At 40.8% G+C, this 23,839-nt stretch overlaps 1 protein-coding gene across 1 annotated transcript in view; it reads left to right on the forward strand.

Moving 5' to 3' along the window:
* LGSN (lengsin, lens protein with glutamine synthetase domain) overlaps positions 1-8,897 on the forward strand; it is a 32,386-nt gene extending 23,489 nt beyond the window's left edge. Inside the window, exon 4 of the mRNA XM_044291105.1 lies at positions 7,695-8,897. Coding sequence (XP_044147040.1) covers positions 7,695-8,897 — 1,203 coding nt within the window. The remainder of the gene's footprint in view (positions 1-7,694) is intronic.
* Positions 8,898-23,839: the final 14,942 nt, after the last annotated feature.

A 23,839-nucleotide genomic window follows, 5' to 3' on the forward strand; every position in this document is an offset into this window, starting at 1 on the left:
CAGAAAATAGCACTCATATCGGGTGTGACAATAAAATGGCACGGCGCAGACGCAGGGGAGGGAGCCAGCAATTTTTTAACCATCTCCCCGTTCGAAAAATCTATTTAATAAATAGACCCCAGATTGGGGACGTAACAGGGATTAAACTGATGAGAAGAGAGAACTACAGGAAATACCACTCATATCGGGTTTTGACAGTAAATTGCACGGTGCAGACGCAGTGACCGTGGCGTGGATTCAAACAAAGGGAAGGGAGCCAGCGTTTTTTTAACCATCTCCCCGTTCGAAAAATCCATTTAATAAATGGACCCCAGATTGGGGACTTAACAGGGATTAAACTGATGAGAAGAGAGAACTATAGAAAATAGCACTCATATCGGGTGGGACAGTAAATTGCACGGCACAGACGCAGTGACCGTGGATTCAAACAAAGGGGATGGGGCCAACGTTTTTTTAACCATCTCCCAATTCGAAAAATCAATTCAATTCTCCTTTCCGGGACCCTTGGTGTTGTATGTGGCTGGGTGGAGGAAGAAACCTTCAATGACATCAACGGGACATGGCTAGCTTGGTATCCAACCTTGTGCAAATGGAAAGTTTGCGGTTGGGCAAATGGACTGTTTGCGGTTGTTTGCGGTGCATTAAAAGGGGAGTTTGGTCTGTCAATGTCTGTGAAGCGGGCGTAACCCTTACACTACCTGATCGATACAACATCATACCTGATCGTATACACACACTGGATGTTTTAAACCACGTTGTTAAAAAAAAAAGAAGGGATTGTTAGGTGATTTATGCCCTTTATGGATTAAAATCCAACTCTGCGTCAACTATGTAATTTTCCATGGGAGTTTTGCCATGGATCCCCCTCCGGCATGCCACAGTCCAGGTGTTAGTCCCCTTGAAACAACTTTTCCATCACTATTGTGGCCAGAAAGAGTCCCTGTGGGTTTTCAAATTCGCCTGCCTATAGAAGTCAATGGCGGTTCACACGTTCGCGAACATTTGTAGAAATTCGCGAACGGAAAATTTTATGTTCGCGACATCTCTAGCTATACATGGAACAGACAGGATCAGTAGCAAGGCACGGCCAGGCTATATATAGAATACACAGGATTAGAAGCAGTTACACTGCAAGGCAAAACATGGAACAGACAGGATACAACATCAACAACAGCACTTTTCCAGGCGACACCACACAGAAGGGCAGATAGCAGAAATCCCCTGGGTCAGCAGCAAGGGTCTACACCCAGCAAGGCACAAGACAGACTGAACCCCAAGCTCCACAGCTCACAGAAAGAAATAGCTGCCATAATAAGGGCACCTGATAAGCCACACCCAGGCCCAGACCAGGGAATGGTAACCTCACCAGAACCAGGATAAACCAGATCCAATGAACAAACAATACTTGTGTCAGTTCACACCAGTCACAGAATGCTGCAGCCAGCATGTCCCAAACGGCAACCAGCATACACAGGAAACTATGGCCAGTACAAGGTACAGGCAGCCAGCCTACACAACAAGGAGTGACAGAACTGCATTCTGCATCCATACTCAGACCCTGTTCACACTCAAGGCCGCAGCCAGCACACATCACAGAACCAGCATACATGGGAACACCCACAGCAAGTACACAAAGCGTATGCAGCCAGCCTGCACGGCATCGGTGACATGAACCAGAGAGATATGGATATGGGGAGACACACACAGGCAACAGTTCCACCATAACACTACAGCCAGCATGTACCCCCAAGCAACCAGCATACACAGGATTCAGCCTGCAACCAGTATACTGTAGCTATGACTCAGCAGTTAACTTACAGGTGAGAAAACCAATAATAAAACACAGATAGGAGTTTGTTATAAGCCACCCAACAGAAAATCTGCTGCTAAGGGAAGTAGATGAGGCAGTAAATTATAATGAGTTTGTTATTATGGGGGACTTCAACTACCCAGATATAGATTGTGAAACTGAAACCTGTGGATCTCATAAAAGAAACAGTTTCTTGCCAATAACTAAAGACAATTTCCTTTCCAAGCTGGTATAGGATCAAATTAGAGGGATACCCAAACTGAACTTATTTTTAACCAATACACCTGAAAGAATTAAAGAAGTGTAGGTTGGAGGACATCTGGAAAATAATGACCATAATATTATAAACTTCGAATTGACATTCAAAAGGGTGTTTTGTCAGGGAGGCACAAAATAAAATTTGATCAGCTTAGAGAGGCCATAGCTTCACTAACTGGGACAATGTCCTCAAAAATAAAAATAAAGTCACAAAATATTATGGGAAAAAAGGTTAGGAACAGGAAAAAAACAACAACAATGTAGATACGTAGAAATGTAAAGGGGACAATAAATAACAAAAAGAAAGCATTTAAATTACTAAAACAGGAAGGTAGCAAAGAAGTACCAGAAAACTATAAGGAAGAATATGTAAAAGAGAGGCTCATTGACGAAGAGAGTAAAAGTCACCTGAAATTGTTCTTCAGTTAAATAAATCTTAAAATAAATCTTAAAAAGGCTAAACCTAAAGATTTTGGCCCTTTAAAGAGTGATGAGGGAGCAGTTGTAGAGTATGATGAGGAATAAGAAATTTTATTGAATATTTTTTTCTCCACTGTATTCACTGAGGAAAACATAATGCATAATGAAGTGTAAAGTGTCAAAGTAAACGCCCCAATTAAATGTGGCCTATCTGACCCAGAAAAAAGTGCAGTGGTATCTTAACCACCTCAGCTCCCCTAGCTTAAACCCCCTTAATGACCAGACCACTTTTTACAATTCTACACTACACTACTTTCACGGTTTATTGCTCGGTAATACAACTTACCACCCAAATGAATTTTACCTCCTTTTCGTCTCACTAATAGAGCTTTCATTTGGTGGTATTTCATTGCTGCTGACATTTTTGCTTTTTTTTTGTTATATTAATCAAAATTGACAGAAATTTTTGCCAAAAAACAACATTTTTCACTTTCGGTTGTAAAATTTTTCAATTAAAACTACATTTCTATATACATTTTCTCAAAATTTATTGTTCTACATGTCTTTGATTAAAAAAAATGCAATAAGTGTATATTTGTTAGTGTGGGTAATAGAGTTTACAAACTATGGTGCAAAAATGTGAATTTCCGCATTTTGAAGCACCTCTGACTTTCTGAGCACCTGTCATGTTTCCTGAGGTTCTACAATGCCCAGACAGTAGAAACACCCCACAAATGACCCCATTTCGGAAAGTAGACACCCTAAGGTATTTGCTGATGGGCATAGCGGGTTCATGGAAGTTTTTATTTTTTTGTCACGAGTTAGCGGAAAATGATTATTATAATTTTTTTTTTTACAAAGTCTCATATTCCACTAACTTGTGACAAAAAAATAAAATTTTACATGAACTAACCATACCCCTCACGGAATACCTTGGGGTGTCTTCTTTCCAAAATGGGGTCACGTGTGTGTATTTATACTGCCCTGGCATTTTAGGGGCTCTAAAGCGTGAGAAGTAGTTTGGAATCCAAATTTGTAAAAATGCCCTGTGAAATCCTGAAAGTACTTATTGGAATTTAGGTCCTTTTGCGCATCTTGGCTGCAAAAAAGTGTCACACATGTGATATCGCCGTACTCAGAAGAAGTAGGGCAATGTGTTTTGGGGTGTATTTTTACATATACCCATGCTGGGTGAGAGAAATATCTCTCTAAAAGACAACTTTTCCCATTTTTTTTATACAAAGTTGTCATTTGACAGAGATATTTCTCTCACCCAGCATGGGTATATGTACAAATACACCCCAAAACACATTGCCCAACTTCTCCTGAGTACGGCAATACCATATGTGTGACACTTTTTTGCAGCCTAGGTGCGCAAAGGGGCCCAAATTCCAATGAGTACCTTTTAGGAGGGCATTTTTAGGCATTTGGATTCCAGACTTCTTCTCATGCTTTAGGGCCCCTAAAATGCCAGGGCAGTATAAATACCCCACATGTGACCCCATTTTGGAAAGAAGACACCCCAAGGTATTCCGTGAGGGGCATGGCGAGTTCATAGAAGATTTTTTTATTGGCACAAGTTAGCGGAAAATTATTATTATTTTTTTCTCAAAGTCTCCCTTTCTGCTAACTTGTGACAAAAAGTTCAATCTTTTATGGACTCAATATGCCCCTCAGCAAATACCTTGGGGGGTCTAGTTTCCAAAATGGGGTCATTTGTGGGGTATTTATACTGCCCTGGCATTTTAGGGGCCCTAAAGCGTGAGAAGAAGTCTGGAATATAAATGTCTAAAAAATTTTACGCATTTGGTGAGTTCATGTGAGATTTTATTTTTTGTCACAAGTTAGTGGAATATCAGACATTGTAAGAAAAAATAAAAAACAAACCCAAAAAATCAATTTCCGCTAACTTGTGCCAAAAAAAAAAAAAAAATTATTCTATGAACTCGCCATGCCCCTTCAAAAGTGATCTTTATAGCGCCGCAGTGATTTTACGTTTTTCTTGCAGTGATCAGAAAAAAAAAATTCTGTCACTGTGGTGGGGCGGACTGAACGCAAGTGTGCGCACAAGATCAGGCCTGATCGGGCGAACACTGCATTTTTTGTAGAGCCTATAGAACATGTCCTATTCTTGTCCGCAATTGCGGACAAGAAAAGGCATTTTCTATATAGTTTTGGCAATGTGCGGATCCGCAAAATGCGGAAAGCACATCGCCGCTGTCCGTGTTTTGCAGATCCGCGGTGTCCATGTTTTGCGGATCCTTGGATCCGCAAAACACATATGGACGTCTGAATGGAGCCTTACAGGGGGGTGATCAATGACAGGGGGGTGATCAGGGAGTCTATATGGGGTGATCACCCCCCTGTAAGACTCCATTCAGACGTCCATATGTGTTTTTCAGATCGTGGATCCGCAAAACACATATGGATGTCTGAATGGAGCCTTACGGGGGGTGATCAATGACAGGGGGGTGATCAGGGAGTCTATATGGGGTGATCACCCCCCTGTCATTGATCACCCCCATGTAAGGCTCCATTCAGACGTCCGTATGTGTTTTGCGGATCCGCAAAACACATGCCGACGTCTGAATGGAGCCTTACAGGGGGGTGATCAATGACAGGGGGGTGATCAGGGAGTCTATATGGGGTGATCAGGGGTTAATAAGTGACAGGGGGGGTGTAGTGTGGTGATTGGTGCTACTTATTACAGAGCTGCCTGTGTCCTCTGGTGGTCGATCCAAGCAAAAGGGACCACCAGAGGACCAGGTAGCAGGTATATTAGATGCTGTTATCAAAACAGCGTCTAATATACCTTTTTGGCGTTAAAAAAATCGCATCTACATTCTGCCAGCAAATGATCGCCGCTGGCAGGCTGTAGATGCACTTGTTTACCTCCGGTTCCTGTGAACGCGCGCTCCTGTGTGCGCGCGTTCGCAGGAAAAATCTCCCCTCTCGCAAGATGACGCGACGGCACGTCCAGGAGGAATAACAGGGCCGCCGCCAGGATGCAATCCTGAGGTGGTTAAAAAGATTAAAATTGACAAATCACTGGGTCCAGATGGCATACACTACCAGAGATTTAATAAATATAATAGACAGATCTCTATTGCTGATATTTACTGATTCTATATTGACATGTTCCATATGATTGACGCTTAGAAAATATGGTGCCAATATTCAAAAATGGGTCAAAAACGGCCAGTAAATTTAACATCTGTGGAGGGTAGACTGTTTGAGGGTTTTCTAAGAGATGCTATTCTGGAATATCTCAATGAAAATAAGTGTATAACACTATAATAGCACGCCTTCATGAGGGATCGGTCATGTCAAACTATGCTAATCAGTTTCTACGAGGAGGTAAGTCCTAGATTAGACCGGGGTGAGTATTTGGATGTCATATATCTTGACTTCTCCAAAGCATTTGACACTATGCCTCATGAAAGGTTAGTACAAAAAGTAAGAATGCTTAGACTCAGGGAAAATGTGTGTATGCGAGTGAGAAACTGGCTCAGTGATAGAAAACAGAGGGTGGTTATTAAGGGTACATACTCAGATTGGGTCACGTCAATGTCAGACTGGGCTTCCTTGAGCCCACCATTTAAATTTGTTTTAGGGCCTCACTGTAAATTTACATGCAAATATTAGCTGCTGACAGCGGCAGACAGCAGCAGGGCAGTGCAAGATGATTGCTAAATGGAGGTCCCTGTAGCCACTTCAAGAATTCAGGATACCTGATGAAAAAGGATACTGGCTGGCCATCCTCTGCCTAAATGGGATTTTAGCAACCTGATGCATTTCTAATAATATACTGTGTAGTTTGGTAAATAATCTACCCAGTTTTTTTATGGACTTATATGCTAGTTGAGATGCTGTACGCCGTCAGTATCAGTATGTAGTATAGTCAGTCTACTGTGCCATGTATCATTTGTGTAGGGGATGGGGTACTAGGGTCCCACCTCTTGCTCAAGGGCCCACCGGGGGATTCATCTATTTCCCTGTGGGCCAGTCCAAACATGGTTACCGTCACTAGTGGGGTACCACAGGGGACAGTATTCGGCCCTATTCTCTTCAATATATTTATGAATGTTCTTGTAGAAGGCTTGTACAGTAAAATATAAACTGTGTAACTTAACACAAAAGAGGACAGTATACGGCTGCAGATGGATGTGGATAGATTGGAGGCTCGGGAAGAGAAGTGGCAGATGAGGTTTAACACTGATAAATGTAAGGTTATGCACATGGGTAGGAATAATGCAAGTCACCGATACACACTAGATGGGAAAACACTGGGTAACATTGACATGGAAAAGGACTTAGGAATTTTAGTTAACAGTATAATGAATTGTAGTAACCAGTGTCAGGCAGCTGCTGCCAAGGCCAGTTTGGGTTCCTTTGAACAAGAAAGACATATCAGGGCTAGAGAGGTTCAGAGGAAGGCAACTAAAGTAATAACTGGAATGGGTGGAGTACAGTGCCCAGAAAGATGATCAAAATTGGGGTGATTTAGTTTTTTTTTTAAAAAGACGACTGAGGGGAGATCTAATAACTATGTATAAATATATCAGGGCTCAGTACAGAGATCTCTCCCATCATCTATTTATCCCCAGGACTGTGACGAGGGGACACCCTCTGCGTCTGGAGGAAAGAAGGTTTCTACACAAACATAGAAGGGGATTCTTTACTGTAAGATCAGTACGATTATAGAACTCTGCCAGAGGAAGTTGTGATGTGTGAGGTGTTTGTAATTTTTGAGACATTTGTCAAACTTTTCTGAAAGTATAATGTAGTTTTATAGCTTGCATATAGTTTTGGAGATCGGTGCTTTATTTGAAGTATACTGATATACTGTAAGGCAGTGGTCCCCAGCTGTTTTTTTTCTTTATGAGCCACATTCAACTCTGAATATTGGTCTGGAGTCCAATATATACATTTATATAAAGCATGAATAAATATTAGCATTTGATTTGAAAATGTTTTCTTGTGAAATCTGATACCCTGGTGTTACTGTATACCATTTAAATGAGCACTGATCAGGGGTTAGGCATGTCTACCATATTGTATGTGTGTGGATGTTGTATATAACAATAATGCAGTGTTTCTATAAGAGGGGATACAAACCACTGGTTGGGGACCACTGCCTTCAGTTATACATAGTTGCATACCAATTTATATTATAAAAGAAACAATATGTTCTAATGTTTTGCAGGAAAAGGCACTTAATGGAATTTATTTGCCACGGAGTTACCTTGAATTAACTTTGAGCCCTAAGGACAGTGAAGTAGACCACATCAACTCCATGCATTTCAACAGTGACATCATCCTGAAACCAGACTTACAAACCTTCCGAATTCTGCCTTGGAGTGAAAAAACTGCAAGAGTAATCTGCGATTCATTTAACATTGTGGGAGATCCACTTCTTACCTCCCCGCGCTTTTTAGCTAAACGAATACTTAATGAGCTGGAGGAAATTGGGTTTTTGCTACATGGGGCCTTCTCCTATGAGTTTTGTATATTTGGTATCACTGAAATGATTAATTCCAAAACAATCTCATTTCCTGCAGTGACTTTGTTGACGGACCATGACCAGTTATTTATGCAAGAGCTGTTTGATAAAATGTACTACATTGGTGGAAACATTGAAAGCTTTTCATCTTCTATTGGACCTGGACAAATGGAGATTTCATTTCAACCTGATTATGGGTTGCAGGCTGCTGACACTGCATTCACCTTTAAGACTGCAATCAAAGAAGTGGCTAAAAAACATGGATGCATCGCAAGTTTTTATACTGATATGGTGGGTTTCTATAATTCTGGTGTCTTATCTCATAGCTTGTGGGACATAAATGGTAAGGATAATTTATTTTACACTGGAACTCACATGCAAGAACTTACAGATATTGGCAAACACTGGCTATCTGGGCTTCTTCTCCATTCTGCTGCACTCAGTTGCCTAGCTGCTCCAGGAGTTGCTTGCCGAAAACGTTTGTCAAAAGACATTAAGGAGTCACAGGACAACATCTCGGCCACCTGGGGATTCAATAATAACTCTTCCACATACAATGTAAAATCCTATAGTAATAAAGGAACTTACATAGAAAACAATTTATGCACAGCAATGGCCAACCCTTACCTAGTCTTAGCTGCCACGGTAGCTGCTGGACTGGATGGGATCAAGAAGGGTCTAAACTTCTTTAAAAGCATAAACAGCAGCACAGATCTTCCTGTGCTTAAAGCATCATCTATTCCACTAAAATTAGAGGATTCTCTGTCTGCACTTCAAGAAGACAAATGTATCAGAGCAGCTTTGGGGGAACCATTTATTCGCTATTTTATTGCAATGAAACACTATGAGTTACAAACAGAAGAGGTTGATTCTGAGAGAAATAAATTTCTTGAATATTTCATATAAAATACTAAAACAACTCTTAAAATAAAACATGTTCACAGTTTCAAAGTTTAGACAAAATATACACACTAAATTCTGTACATTAATGACTAAATTGTACCTATATTTTATAATGTTTTCATATACATTAATATATCTTAGATTCATTTGTAAAGCTTCATTTTACTTTGATTTTATGCTTTGACAAACTATTCAGATTTTTAGAACAATTATATTTTTGGTTTGAAAATGTATATCTTTAGGTAGGTGGCTAAACACAAACCGAAGACTTATAGAGTATTAATTGTGCTAAATGCTAGTCTGAAAAAATCGCAGCTGACCTTGGAAATTCAATAATATGGGAATGGGATAATTAAAAGCCCTATTGACTGAAATCTAACATTTTACCACTGTTATAAGGTTTGCTTGATCATATGCTATTAAAACTGTATGGATGATTTATTTGGTCTGAATATTTGTTGTTTTCTTCACTAAAATGACTGGAGGATAAAATAGAAGCATTTAAAGTCTCCAATTAAGCAAGTGATTGGATGGTAGGTTTTGAATTAATATTTGGCTTCTGACTGCTCCATGCTTCAACCGTGGCCTGACTTTCTCTGTGGTGTTTCATCTATTTTTACTTTTTTTTGACCCAGCTGGATTACCACCAGCAACAACTTGCTCCTTCATTTTTCCCTCCCTCTTTTCTGTAAAGGTATCTAGAGAATTGACTACTAGACAACCAACATACACTGAGGCCAACACAGTAGAAAGGACCTAAACAAAGTTACAGGATAATGGTGGCCCTTAGGTGAAATATGCGGTCCCAGTTTATCCATGTCTATTTGGGTATCTCTGAAACAGATCTGTTACACTTAAAGGGGGTGTTCAGTTTCAGGAGGAAATCAGACTGTAAAGGGGAGCCTCCTGCAATAAAGAAGTGATCATTACTTACCTGGAAGTTCCTGGCTGGATGTCTCCGTGGCAGCCAGATAAACAGAGCTCACCTGGAAGAACAGAAGCAACAGTGCAGCATTAGCCAGGTTAGTAATCATCACTTTTTTTTTTTATTGCAAGCAGATCCCTTGTATGTTCCGCTTTCCCTCTGAACTTAGACAGCCCCTTTAATTCTTAAAGTGTAACTGTCATTTATTTATTTTTCTTAAATGTGAAGGGCAAGTCATTCAGATAAATTTTAATATATACTTTATTTGCTGATTTTGTACTTTTTTCAGTACAAAAGTGCCTCTGAAGTTGTCCCTAATCCGTCTTCACAGTACAGTATTGAACAGTGAAAGTGCTCCTTGCTCACTTCTGCTGAATTCACTGCTTCCCTCCTATATCGCTAAAAGGGAGCATACAGTGCATTTGAAAAGACTTTGGACCCTTTCACTTTTTTTTTTACATTTTGTTATGATGCAGCCTTGTGCTAAATTTCAAAAACTTCAAATTTTTTCCACACCAGTCTTCCCTCAATACCCCATAATGAGAAAGTGAAAACAGAATGTTCAAAATCCTTGCTAATTTATTGAAAAGGAAAAACAAAAATTGCATTGACATAAGTATTCAGACCCTTTACTCAATACTTAGTTGAAGCATTTTTGGCAGTGATTACAGCCTCCAGTCTTCTTGGATATGATGCCACAAGGTTTACACACCTGGATTTGGGGATTTTCGGCCATTGTTTTCTGTCAGGTTAGATGGGGACTGTCAGTGGATAGCCATTTTCAGGTTTTTCCAGAGAGTTCGATTGGGTTCAAGTCAAGGCTTTTGCAGGGCCACTCAAGGACATTCACAGAGTTGTCCACTGCTGTGTTGTGCTGACTGTGTACTTTGGGTAATTACCTTGTTGAAAAGTAAACTTTCGGCCCAGTCCGAGGTCCAGAGAAGTCTGGATCAGGTTTTCATTAAGAATATCTTGTACTTTTCTCTATTCAGCTTTCTGTCCAGCCACTGAAAAACACTTCCAAAACATGATGCTGCCACCGCCATGCTTCACTCTACGGATGAGATGAGCAGTAAACACAAAGAAAAAAATACAATGCAACAGCACTCTGCAAACCAAATAAAGTACAAAAAAGTATTCTAATGCTAATGCAATGCTGATTACGTAAATTTGAGATTCTTGGCAAATACATTTTGTACAAAATTATTTGGGCCCATCTGCCACACGTCAAGGCGATCTCTGTAAGACCGGAACCTAAAACTAAATTTTACCTGTTATGTGCCATGACGGCTACCATAAAATTCAGGGAGTATACAGATGTAGCAGGGGTAACACACTCAAATTTCCTAACTCATTGCGTTATCTTGAAACAAAAGCCATTGAAATGCAATTGCTTAACGCATTTAGTTGCATTTAGTTTAGATAACATGTCTCATAAAGCATGTGTGTTAACCCTGCTACAGCCGTAGGTTCCACATGCAACCACATGCATGCTGGGTCCACCCAAATTTTTTTCCTTTTATGTGCCAAAATGGCCTCCATTAAATCCAGGGAATGCAGGTACCAACATGCATGCCGAGCCCACTCCACACCTCTCCTGGTGCCATATGGCTCCCAACGAATGCAATGAGAGTCCACCCTATACCTCTCCTGGTGCCAAAAGGCTTCCAGTGAGTGAGGGAGAGCAGGCTACAGATTTATACTTACACTAATTAAAATTAGCCTATGGGGCAGACCGGCTGGTCAGGTGTGCACGACTAATGTGTCAGCCACACCTCAGGTACAAACTGCAAATAAAAAAATGGAATTAGTGTAAGTATAAAGTTTTGCCTGCTCTCCCCCTTACTGACTGAAAGGCATTAAAAACTCAAATATACATGCCCAATTGTGGATTGTTAACACAAACATCAGGTAAAAATATAAGATCCCCTGTTCACCAGTATAACAGAGATGCAGAAATCTTATAGTATCTTATAGTCACATTAAATGACATATCTTATGTGCATTTTACATTGCTGACAATTATTCTTTGATTAGATGTGACTTCACTGTTCAACAGTTTATGAAGTTTCCAGTTTGACCACTAGATGGTACTCTTGTATAACTATTATTACCCTGAAGTTTTTCGTGATTCCAGATAGCCAAAACTATCTGGTTTCTTCTTATTGCATCCCGTGTGTTTCTGCTTGGAAAATAAAAATAGAAATTAGATTTAGAAAATCATTTGATTTTCTTTTTAATTCTTTTGCAGTTTTTATTTTTTAATAATGTAGTTACGAACAGTAAATAACAAGGCAGCAGGAAATATGCCATTAAGGATTTCTATGCCTTTTTCTTTTACTGATGATCTATCCTTTGGATAGGTTATCAGCATGTACCACCGTTGATCAGTGGTGCTTGCAGGCCAGTGATGTCACAACTATTTCATGTGGCCTAGGTGCAGCTCAGCTTCACCTCACTTCAATAACAGCTGACCTAGGGAGGTCAGAAACTTCAGTGCAGGGCACCGAGGGTTCAGGAAAAAACGTAGTTAGGGACAAGCCAAAATCATTACAAGCAGAGTACAAGCTAAACGGTAAACAATCCAAGGTCAGGGCAGCAGTGAAGCATTAATACAGAGGTCAGGCACAGGTCAAGCCAGGCAGTGGAGGGTCAGAGTCCAGTAAACAGGCAGAGGTAGGTACCCGGACAGACAAACACCTTTGCAGGGACTAGTAAGCTATAGAACTTATTGTTTGGACAACTTCCCACAGGAAAAGGTGCCTTAAGATCTCCAGGGTTACCAGTTATTGGCTGGTGAAGACGAGGGTATGCTGGCCCCTTAAGAGTTGGAGGCAGCACCTTCATGTGTGTGCTCCCTACTGGCAGAGGAGAGGCCTTGCTAACAAGCAGGCTGCAGCCTGGGTGGAGGAACAAACAGACCCAGCAGCAAGGAGGTGGGTCCAGGCCGCTGGCCAGATTAAGTCTCTGCTGTAACATCATGCTTAAAGAAGAACTCCCACACATTTTTTATTCTCTGACCTGTTAGAAAGGTACATGATGTAATTTGTAGTGAAGGTGATCTTACTGCCAGCGTCTGTATTTGTGAGTTTTCCCTTCCCATCTGCTTCTCGGCTGTGTCATCAGACTTTCCAAATAACACAGCATCTTATGTGTGGACAGGAAGTCAGTTTCTGTGTATTCCTATGGGAGCCTCACTCTCAGTCTCATAGGAGTAAATAGAGACGTAACTGTCTTCCTGTCCTGTGTTAATTGGAGATCAGAGAGTTGGTCACATGACACAGCTAAGAATCAGAAGAGAGGGGATAGCTCACAAATACAGTCACTGATCAGAAGATTAAATTCACTACAGTTTACAACATGTACCTCTCTAACAGGTCAAAGAATAAATATATTTGCGGGAGTTTGTCTTTAAGAAACTGTGAGTTGCAGTTCCAGTGTTGTCCAGTGCCAAGGATGGCACCAAGTAAACCAGGCATGTGGGAGGTGGAGTGACTCAGTCCTGGAGTTGTTCAGATTGCTGCTCCTCATGCGTGTCCCAAGAATATGCTTTATTATTGTGTGCTCTGTTGATATGTTTTTCCCCTTTCAAATGTGTTGGTGGGGGGATATGGACTAACTATGGGTCCAGTGCTGTGACAGTTGGTCTTGGTCTTTTGTTGTAAGGTATGTTATGTTGCTTCTTGGTGCAGAGAGTCTGGTTATGTGCCACAGCCATGAATGAAGGAAGTTTATGCTGGTGCTGTGGGCACCTTGGCTTGACATCTGGTTGTTACAGATACTCCTGCTGCAGTTGCATTGGGAAACTATGGGGAAGAATCTGGCTTTATATCCAGGTCTTAGGGAAATGCTGCAGAGACGTCTGCCACTATAGCCCTGTAGCAGAAAAGCACCATTGATATGCAAAGGGAGTGTTCTATAGGATTGGCGCATAGAAAATGTGGTGCCAATATACAAAAAGGGCCTAAAAACAGAGTCCAGAAACTATATGCCGGTGAGTTTAACATTTGCCGTTGGTAAACTGTTTGAAGGTTTTCTAAGAGATGCTATCTTGGACTACCTCAATGAAAATAAGCAAATATCGCCATATTAGCATGGCTTCATGACGGATCGGTCATGTCAGACTAATCAGTTTCTAAACTATGTTACTAAATTTGGAACACCTAAAGGAAGTGTCCCCATAGACAATTCGGCCACACTAGCCATTGTAAGCTGACTATTTATAAATTGCTGTGGATTCCAACATTCTGTATAAATAATGTGATATATAAAAATATGATGGCACACTCACATCTGGCATAAAATAGAATAATAATGAGTATTTTTGATTATATAAAAATATTTTTATTATTGACACAAAAACAAGAAAAATCTTTTGTGCTGACAAGAGTTAAAATGTATTAAAATGTTTTGGAAGGTATGCTGTATGGTCACAGATGGAGGATTTTCCTTTACCGTATTTTCCAGCGTATAAGACGACTTTCTAACACTAGAAATTATTTTCAAAAGTCGGGGGTCGTCTTATACGCTGGGTATACTCAGATCCTATATTCTAACCCCCGGGCGTTTCCATGGTGACGGGGACGCTTGCCTGGGGGTTAGAATATACCATCGGATCTGAGTTTTCACGATCTCACTGAGAAAACCCAGATCCGATGGTATATTCTAACCCTCAGGCGTTCCCATGGTGACTTTGAAAAAGTTATTATATAATTAAAAAAGCTGAAGGACCTGGCTTTGCTCGGGTATATTTAATCTATTTCATTTAATGTTTGTAAGTGTCGTTAAAAGATATAGACAGTATTCACTATAACAGTGATATCTCCAGTACCCCGCTCCCTTAACAGTGACCTATACAGCCCCTCACCCTTTAACACTAACCCCCCCACAGTGCTGTGTCTCCTTAAAATGGGGACTTCATAGCAGCCCACCCCCTTAACTTTGATTTTCACAGCAGCCTGCCCCTTTAACAGTGAGTTCCACAGCACACCACCCCATTGACAGTGACCAACACAGGGGCCAGCCCTCTTAACAAATGACCTTTATGGCACCCACCCCTTAACACTGACCATAGATTACAGTCCCCTTAACTGTGACCTCCACCATTGCCGGCCCCCTTAACAGAGAGCCTCCACGGCTACTGCCCCTTTAACAGTGACTGCCACAGTACGCCACTCCCTTAACAGTGATCTCACAGTACCCCACTGCCCCTTTAATAGTGGCTTCCAAAGTCCCCTCCTTCCTTAACAGTGACCTTCACAATGCCCGCCCCTTTAACATTGACCTCCACAGCTGCCTGCCCCTTTAACAGTAACATCCAGAGCCCCCTCCACTTTAACAGTGACCTCCACAGCGGCCGCACCTTTATTAGTGACCGCCACAGTACCCCATCTCCTTAACCGTGATTTACACAATAACCTCCCCCCTTAACAGTGACCGCCGCAGGGCTCCGTTCCCTTAATATGTGACCTCCACAACACCCCGCTTCCTTAACAGTGACCTCTACAGCATCATGCCCCTTAACACTGACCTCCATAGCATACCGTCCCCTTAACTGTGACCTCCATAGTTCCCTTCCCCTTAACAGAGACCTCCACAGCACCCACCCCTTTAACAGTGACCTCCACAGCATCCTGTCCCCTTAACAGTGACCTCCACAGTGATCTGCCCCTTTAACAGTGACCTCAACAGCGGCCGCCCCTTTATTAGTGACCTCCACAGTACCCCATCTCCTTAACAGTGATTTCCACAACACCCCGCCCCCTTAACAGTGGCCTCTACAGCAATCTGCCCTTTAACACTGATCTCCATAGTGTACCATCCCCTTAATTGTGACCTCCACAGCAGCCTGCCCCTAGGGTGGCCAGAGGTCCGGTTTTAGGCAGGACAGTCTGGCTTTCAGACTCCCAGTACTTCGTCCGGTGCAGGGCCTGGACGGACATAGGGATGTCCTTTTAAACAGCTCACTCTCAGACAGCAGCACTTTGCTATCTGAGCGTGAACTGCAGGGAGAAAGTCACCCTACCTCCCACCCCTGCAGCTGACAGAAGTTGATTTATACCTTTATTTTTTCAATCCCCATCGGCTGCGGAGTGGAAGGGGCGTGGCCTAACTAGGTTGGGGCGTGGCTTAGAGGAACCTGGGGGCAGGGTTTTTAAGTTCATCTTTTGAGGGTGGCCTCAATGGCCACCCTACCTGCCCCTTGAACTGTGACCTCCACAGCACTCCACTCCCTATAACAGTATCATCCACAGCGCCCTTCCTCTTTAAATGAAATCTGTCACCGGGATAATCACTATTGAAGTAAAGCCATAGCCTAATAGCACTTAGTACCTTATTTCTAGATGTGCCTTTGTTTCAGCAATAAATGTTTTTCTATCTTCTGAAAATCCACTTTATTTGGTATGCAAATGAGCCAGTAAGGTGCCTAGAGGGGCATCACTTTTGCAGAAAGGAGCCCAGGCACGCCTTCTGCTAGTGCCCATCCCCGCCCTCATGCTGAGAGCAGGGAAAAGGGGGGCAGAGTTATGGCTTGAATGTGATGGAGTGGTGGGTGGACACATTGTGGCAGGAGGCGTGGCTGGGCTCCTTCCTGCAAGAATGACGCCCCTCTGGGCACCTCATTTGCATACCAAATAAACTGGATTTTCAGAGGATAAAAACATCTATTGCTAGAACAAAGTCACATCTGCAAATAAGGTACTAAGTGCTATTAGGCCGTTGGCTTTACTTCAATAGCGTGGTGACAGATTTCCTTTAAAGCTGACCTACAGCAGTGGAGAAAATAGTTGGGTTGTTATGGAAACCTGGTGTAAAACTGTATGTATATGGAGACTAAGGGCCTGCGAGCTTCTATTGGCTGATAAGGGTCATGTGACCAGGCTTCTATTGGCTAATGCAATTTTTGTCAATATCTCAGAAACAGTACGTGCTAGAGAGCTGAGACCCGGTCTAAAACCTTCCCGGACGCCTGATGTACCTGTGTGCCAAATTTTGTGATTGTAAATGCGACGTTGCAGATTCCTTTAGCGGATATACATACACACACACATATATATACACTCAACTTTATATAGTAGATTAATATGAACTTTTAGAATATAAATGGTATTGTTCGTGCTAGTTGTTCACTTAAAAAACAATGCTTCAAGGGGACAGCACTAGATCAAGAATATTGTAACTATGAATTGTATGTTAAAGCATTTCCTTTAATTCCAAGTAAATATTTGGAATAATCCGCTGTGTGTACATGGGTAATAACAGTAATTCTCACCACGGTTCCACCTGAATGTTGCATTTTTCCCCTGTCCACACTATTTCTTTTTGTTTTTTTCTGCAGGCCCCACCTGCTAGAATGTCTCTGCACCCTGTCCTTAGCCCACAATCATGCCCTCTCATAGGGGCATACAAACTGCATCACCCGTCACTTCTGAAGAAGCATCATTAGCCTGGATGACCTAGGCACCTGGATCTTGCATCACTGATCCTACAATTGTTGCACAAATTCCCATTTTTATTTGGTAGTGTTATTCAGGCAAATGCCTGGTAGGGTTGTTTGGACCCTTTATAGCAATGCTGTATTTATTTGAATGCTGTATGATTGCATTATTTGGACATTATATGGTACACCATAAGGTGGCATCAAAAGACTACATTGCACAGGGCACCATCCAACCTAAAGCTAGCCTGGTCTGCAATTCTAATGAACTAACAGAAGGCTTTGGTCAGTGTCCTGGAGGAACTCCTGCAGTTATTGCACCCAAAATACTATAATTAATCACCTGCTTGTTTATGAGACATGACAAGGCCCTTGTGCTTTGTCCTGTTGAATAAATCCACAAAGAAGTAAACATGATCAACAGCAATGATGCTACAACTTGTACAGTACATGTATCTTGATAGGTTTGTCAGGACTTCGAGAAGTCTAGAACACAAGCTCATCACAAATGGCAAAAAAAACATCCCATCTAGGAAAAGCCCAGACCTCTACAGCTTCACCATAAACTACTACAAAAAATATAAATCAATACTTCTTCTCCACTTCACATGTTCTGTAACCCTCTTCTTAATGGGGTACAGCTACCCCCACAAGTTGTGTGAAGGGTTAGTAACCATTTAAAGCGAACAGTGAGCACCAGTCCTATAGACTTGAACAGCTTGTTGAAGACAGGGGCTATAGTAGAGCATGGAGAAGCTAGACTGCTACCTGATGGGCCTACTCACCCAACAAATAACATCTGAATATAAAAGTGGTGTGCATGCTGTAGTCTTAACTTGTATAGTGCTACCTCTGGATTTGATGTACTTTAATAGTATATTACAATATTTTGTTGTTTTGGTATCCACAACCCTTAAAAAGGGTTGTGCAGTGCCAAAATATTGATGAACTATCCTCAGGATAGGTCATCAATATCAGATTGTCGAGGGTTCAACTCCCAACACCCTTGTCCATCAGCTGTTTGAAGAGGTAGCGGTTCTCGTGTGAACGTTTCATCAGCTTCAAAATTACCTAAGCATTGTCTTGCTTGTAGAGGCACCGCAGTGTAATTTTAATTGATCATCCCATTCTAGGCCTGGAGATTGTCCAATCAGGGTGCATCGTCAATAAGGCGAGGTGAGTCAATTGCCTCAGGCAGCAGCAGGTAGGGGCAAGAGAGGGGCAGTGGAAGGACCATGGGCAATGAGCGCTTTCATTGTGGAAACGCTCATCTCTACACATTCATCTGCATTGCTGTACTCAGTACAACGGGGCACAGGAGCAATGTCTCCTGGCTCACTGTTTCCTCTAATAGGCTTTAGTCCTAGTTCAGTTCTTGTAGCCTATGTAAGGCCAGTGTTATCATTATCGCTCTGCCTGAGCTGCATAGAGCTCAGGGCACAGACTAGAAGATGTCTGTGTCTTGCACTGCATCGCTGACAGCAGAATGGAAGTAAGTATTTGAGTTCATTATTTTTATTTGACAGCATGCTGTTGGGCCACAATGGGGTGGGGATCATTATTTTGTAACTGGAGAAAGCACTATGGGGACATTGCGGCTGTGAAAAGGAGCATTTTTTTACTGGCACACACTATAAGGGGGACACTGTAGGGACATCCATTCTGGGGACACTAAGAGGGGGTAGTTTTTTGTATTAACACACGTTATAAGAGAGATTATTTTGTACTGGCACATAAGGGCACATTTTTTGTTACTACTGGGGGCACTATGGGGCATTATTACTATTGGGTGCACTGTTACTACACAGTGCACTCTGGCAGAAAATTATTACTATTGATGGCACTTTTGGGAGGACTGTTACATTGGTAGGCACCCTGACACAGTATCAGCTTAACAAAATTGTTTTTGGAGGACACTTTGTTTATGGCACCAAAAAGTTTCAGGGACACTATTTGCTGGGCACAGTTATTTTTTAGGGCGCTGTGTGCCAATAATTATTGAAGGGGGACTATCTGTGTGTGTGTTAATAGTATTTTCAGGGGGATTATCTGTTTCTGTAGTATAGTATTGGGGGCACAGTGGGCACAGTATTAGAGGTGGCAGGGTGGGGTGTTCAGAAGGTGGGGAAGAGGATGAAAAAGTAGGAAACTAAGATGTCTGTTTGTCAAACTCGGCAGAGAAAAGAGATGGCTGAAAGAAATCATCATGGCGGTCTGGTCTGAATGGAGACGATAACGAAAGAGGACGTCTACATCAGAGGACACATCACTGTATGTAAGAGGTATGTGGCGCTGTATTACCCTGTATGTTTTGTAGCTCTGTATGTAATGTTTTCCTAGTATGTATTTAACAGTAGGGATGGAGGAAAGGGGTTAGGTTAAGAAATTGGCATTGGGTGGGGGGCGTTTCAGTTTTCGCAGCAGAAAGACTAAGTGCACCCCTGCATCCAATAGTTTGAAAAAAAGTTGCTGCAAAACTTAGAATTGTCATAAAAAATATATACATAGAACAGCCCATGTAATATAGTAGCATATGTGACATTTATGCTAGGACTATATTAAAAAAAAATGTCACTTGAAGGCTTGATGTCATAGTGCAGTCTACTTTTTTTGGGTGTTATACACACAACAAAATGAGGTAAAGTTACTGTCCTGCTGTGTCCCAGTCACAATTTGTCCAATATGTTTGCCAAGGGATGTGACAAAATGCTTTAACTGCGAGATGAAGTGATGTTGCTATATCATAGATCTGTACAGGCTAGACGAGGTCTTCAAATCACCCGTCCTACTTTGACTAACACAAGCTGTCCATGTGTTTGTGTGCTGATAGGGTACAAAAGCCCTGTGGAATATTCACATTACAATGCTAAAGAAATGTGTAAGTTTGTGGGCATTCTGCAGATTTGAAAAATACAGAACATGCCCTAAAATCTGTGTCTGTTTTTGTTTTAATTCATTTCCACTGTACTGTAATGTGTTGAGGGTTTCTTATGCAGCATCTGTACTATAATTGCTATGTGTAAATGGGGGCATATACTGAATAGTTTCAGAAAGTTTGGGGGAAAAAAAAAATCATACATTGAATGACCCCATCCTTGCAGAAGTGTATGGTCCTGCATTCACTGTATGCATATGTGACAACCCATTACTTTGCTGATTCCAATTTTTTTGGTGGTAACTGTAGGTGAAACAGGGGTTGCAGGATGAATGTGTCCAAATCTGAAAGGGACCTGAACAATATCTATATTTTATTTATATAGTAACATATGATAGTACATAATGCTGAAAAAAGTCATACTGTACATCCATCCAATTCAGCATAGACACTGGTGGCATGACCTTGTCCAGATGACACTAGCATACCAATGATTTTCCTCATATTAAACCATGTACCTGTGTCAATTAGACATGTTGTGTTGAGTCCTGTGTGTAATACGCGTTAAAATTATGAGCCCCAAAATGAAATTATAGGGGTTGTCAAGCCAGGATAGTTTTTAAAGGTTTAGAATGGCTTAAAATAATAAAAGTTATACTTACCTCATCAATCTCTTACCAATCTCCTTCCAACGCTTCAGATTTTACCCACCAATCTCTACTAACTGGTCCTGCTTGATGCAGAAATGTGACCAATCAGCCAATCAAAAATCACATAGCATCACCTAGTATCATCAGGGGTACATAGGTTCATTTGAGAAACAGGACAACTAAGCACTCAGGTGTTTTAATATACATACACAGAAGATCAAGGATGCTGAGTGTTGAGTGTATTGCATGTTGTTCATAAACTATTTAGGCTACATTCACTTTGGAGTTGGAGGCTCTGTTCGGGGCCTCAGCACAGAATTCATTAAAAATTGGGGAGAAAAAAGTTGTGCATGGAGGACTCTCCTGAATGGAAACCGAACGGATCCCATTATAGTCAACTGGGTCCGCTCAGCTCCGTTTGATTCAGTTATGTACCGAATCTGCCACTTCTGTCATTTTCGTTCTTCTCCTATAACGGAGCAGAATAATAGAAAATAAACGCTGATGTAAAAGAGGCCTTATCCCGTATGTGTCGAGTGATATTGTTTGATTTTGTCTCATGTCTTTTGATATCTTTTATGCTTTTGTAGCTTTTGATATTTTTTGATCTCTTGGGCTTTTTTGTCTCTCTCTATCTTTCTCGCTCTATATACATGCAGTATATTTTACATGTTTTGTCTTTGTCAGTTAAAGAGATTTCCCCAATATTAAAAGTTATTTCAATGTAATTCAGCAAGAAAAAATTGTTACTTTTATGCATTTACTTTCTGTTACACAAAATTCTCCATTTTCAAGATAGTCGCTTTTTTTCATTATAATTATATCTCCTTCTGTTCAGTCTGTATGTATGTGTACCTCATGTAACTGAGCTGAATGAGCAAGTCACAAATGCTCAGTTTCTTCCGTCAACTGCTACCAGCCATATCTACTATTAGGAGCTGGGGCAGTTGCAGAAAGAAATCTGCAGCAGAAAGGACATGCTCCCTGAGCTGTGATATTGAAAGACCTGCAACAGAAAGGGAAAGGTCGAGAGACCGATGCAGAGAAAGGATGCACCACCTGAAGAGAACCCAGCAGAGCGATTGGAACCTTGATTGGGGAGATCTCTGAATCCATGTAACATACAGGGCTGGTTCTAGCTTTGAAATAGAGATTGTCATGTACCATGTGATTTTTTACATTAATGATGGGATAACCCCCTTAAGTAAACTATATTCTATTAAATATTATGTTTCAAATTTGAACCAATTTATTCTCACGTTTGTGCATCCACTGTAAAACAGCTTGTTTTCAGCCTTTGGATGTAAAAAAAACAATATGCTTTGATTATGTCTTTTCAAGTATCTTTTGGTGATATCTTTTGATGTCTTGTAGGCTTCTGTCTCTATATATATCTTTTGATATTGTGTTTGCTTTGTCTTTGCCTCTATTGTATATTTTTGTCTTTATAGAATTTTTTATGTTTTTGTCAATTATCTAAACTATGTCATTTCCCTCAGTTATTGTGTATGATCCTATTTATTCTTTCATCCTTGAATCAACTGTAAAACACTGGAGCGGAGGAAGGTTTGCGACTTTTTGGGCACTGCGCCTCAAACCTACAGTACATATTTGGAGTAAATATTTGGTCAGAATTTCAGCGTAGATCACTTTTACTGAAGTAGGCAAAACCACATTGCGCTTGCACCAAATGTAATATTATGGTGCACCATTTTCACCAATTTGGTTGCAGGTGTGCATAGAAACTTCAATCTAAAATCTAACCTCAAATACATTTACAATGATAAATACCCCCCAGGGTTTTGATCTACCAATTTTTTCATATATGTTTTGGGGTATACATTTATGGGAAATATGGCGATTGATCTGAATTCTATATTTGTGTATCTCCTTGCAGGTGGAATTTGGTATTGGGAAATTCATCAATAAGACATACACCTTCTTGATGAACCTGGTACATGCTGTACTAAAGGAAATCCTGTTATGATCATAGACAGGGGGTATATCTTTAGTCATAGACATGAAGTATATCTTTAGTCATAGACATGAAGTATATCTTCAGTCATAGACATGGAGTACATATTTAGTCATAGACATGGAGTACACTTTTATTCATAGACAGGGGGTACATGGGTACATCTTTAGTAATAGACATGGGGTACATCTTTAGTAATAGACATGGAGTACATCTTTAGTAATAGACATGGAGTACATCTTTAGTAATAGACATGGGGTATATTTTTAGTAATAGACATAGGGCACATATTTAGTAGTAGACATGGGGTGCATCTTTATTAATAGACATGGGGTTTGTCTTTAGTAATAGACATGGGGTACGTCTTTAGTAATAGATATGAACTACATCTTTAGTAATAGACATGGAGCACATATTTAGTAGTAGACATGGGGTACATCTTTAGTAATACATTAGACATGTGGTATATATTTAGTAATAGACATGGGGCACATATTTAGTCATAGACATGAAGTACATCTTTAGTCATAGCCATGGGGTACATCTTTATTAATAGACATGGGGTATATCTTTATAAATAGACATGGAGTACATTTTTAGTAATAGACATGGGGTACATCTTTAGTCATAGACATGGGGTACATTTTTAGTCATAGACATCAAGTACATCTTTAGTCATAGACATGGGGTACATCTTTATTAATAGACATGTGGTACATGTTTAGTAATATACATGGAGTAGATATTTAGTAATAGACATGGGGTACATCTTTAGTAGTAGACATGACGTACATCTTTAGTCATAGGGCACATATTTAGTAGTAGTATTTAGCAGTATTTAGTAGTAGACATGGGGTACATCGGTAGTAATACAGTAGACATGTGATATATCATGTGGTATATCTTTAGTAATAGACATGGGGTACATCTTTAGTCATAGACATGGGGTACATCTTTAGTCATAGACATGGGGTACATCTTTAGTCATAGACATGGGGTACATCTTTATTAATAGACATGAGGTATATCTTTAGTAGTAGACATGGGGTATATCTTTAGTAATAGACATGGAGTACATCTTT

This window comes from Bufo gargarizans, chromosome 4 (assembly GCF_014858855.1).
Source record: "Bufo gargarizans isolate SCDJY-AF-19 chromosome 4, ASM1485885v1, whole genome shotgun sequence".
In the NCBI taxonomy this organism is placed as follows: domain Eukaryota; kingdom Metazoa; phylum Chordata; class Amphibia; order Anura; family Bufonidae; genus Bufo; species Bufo gargarizans.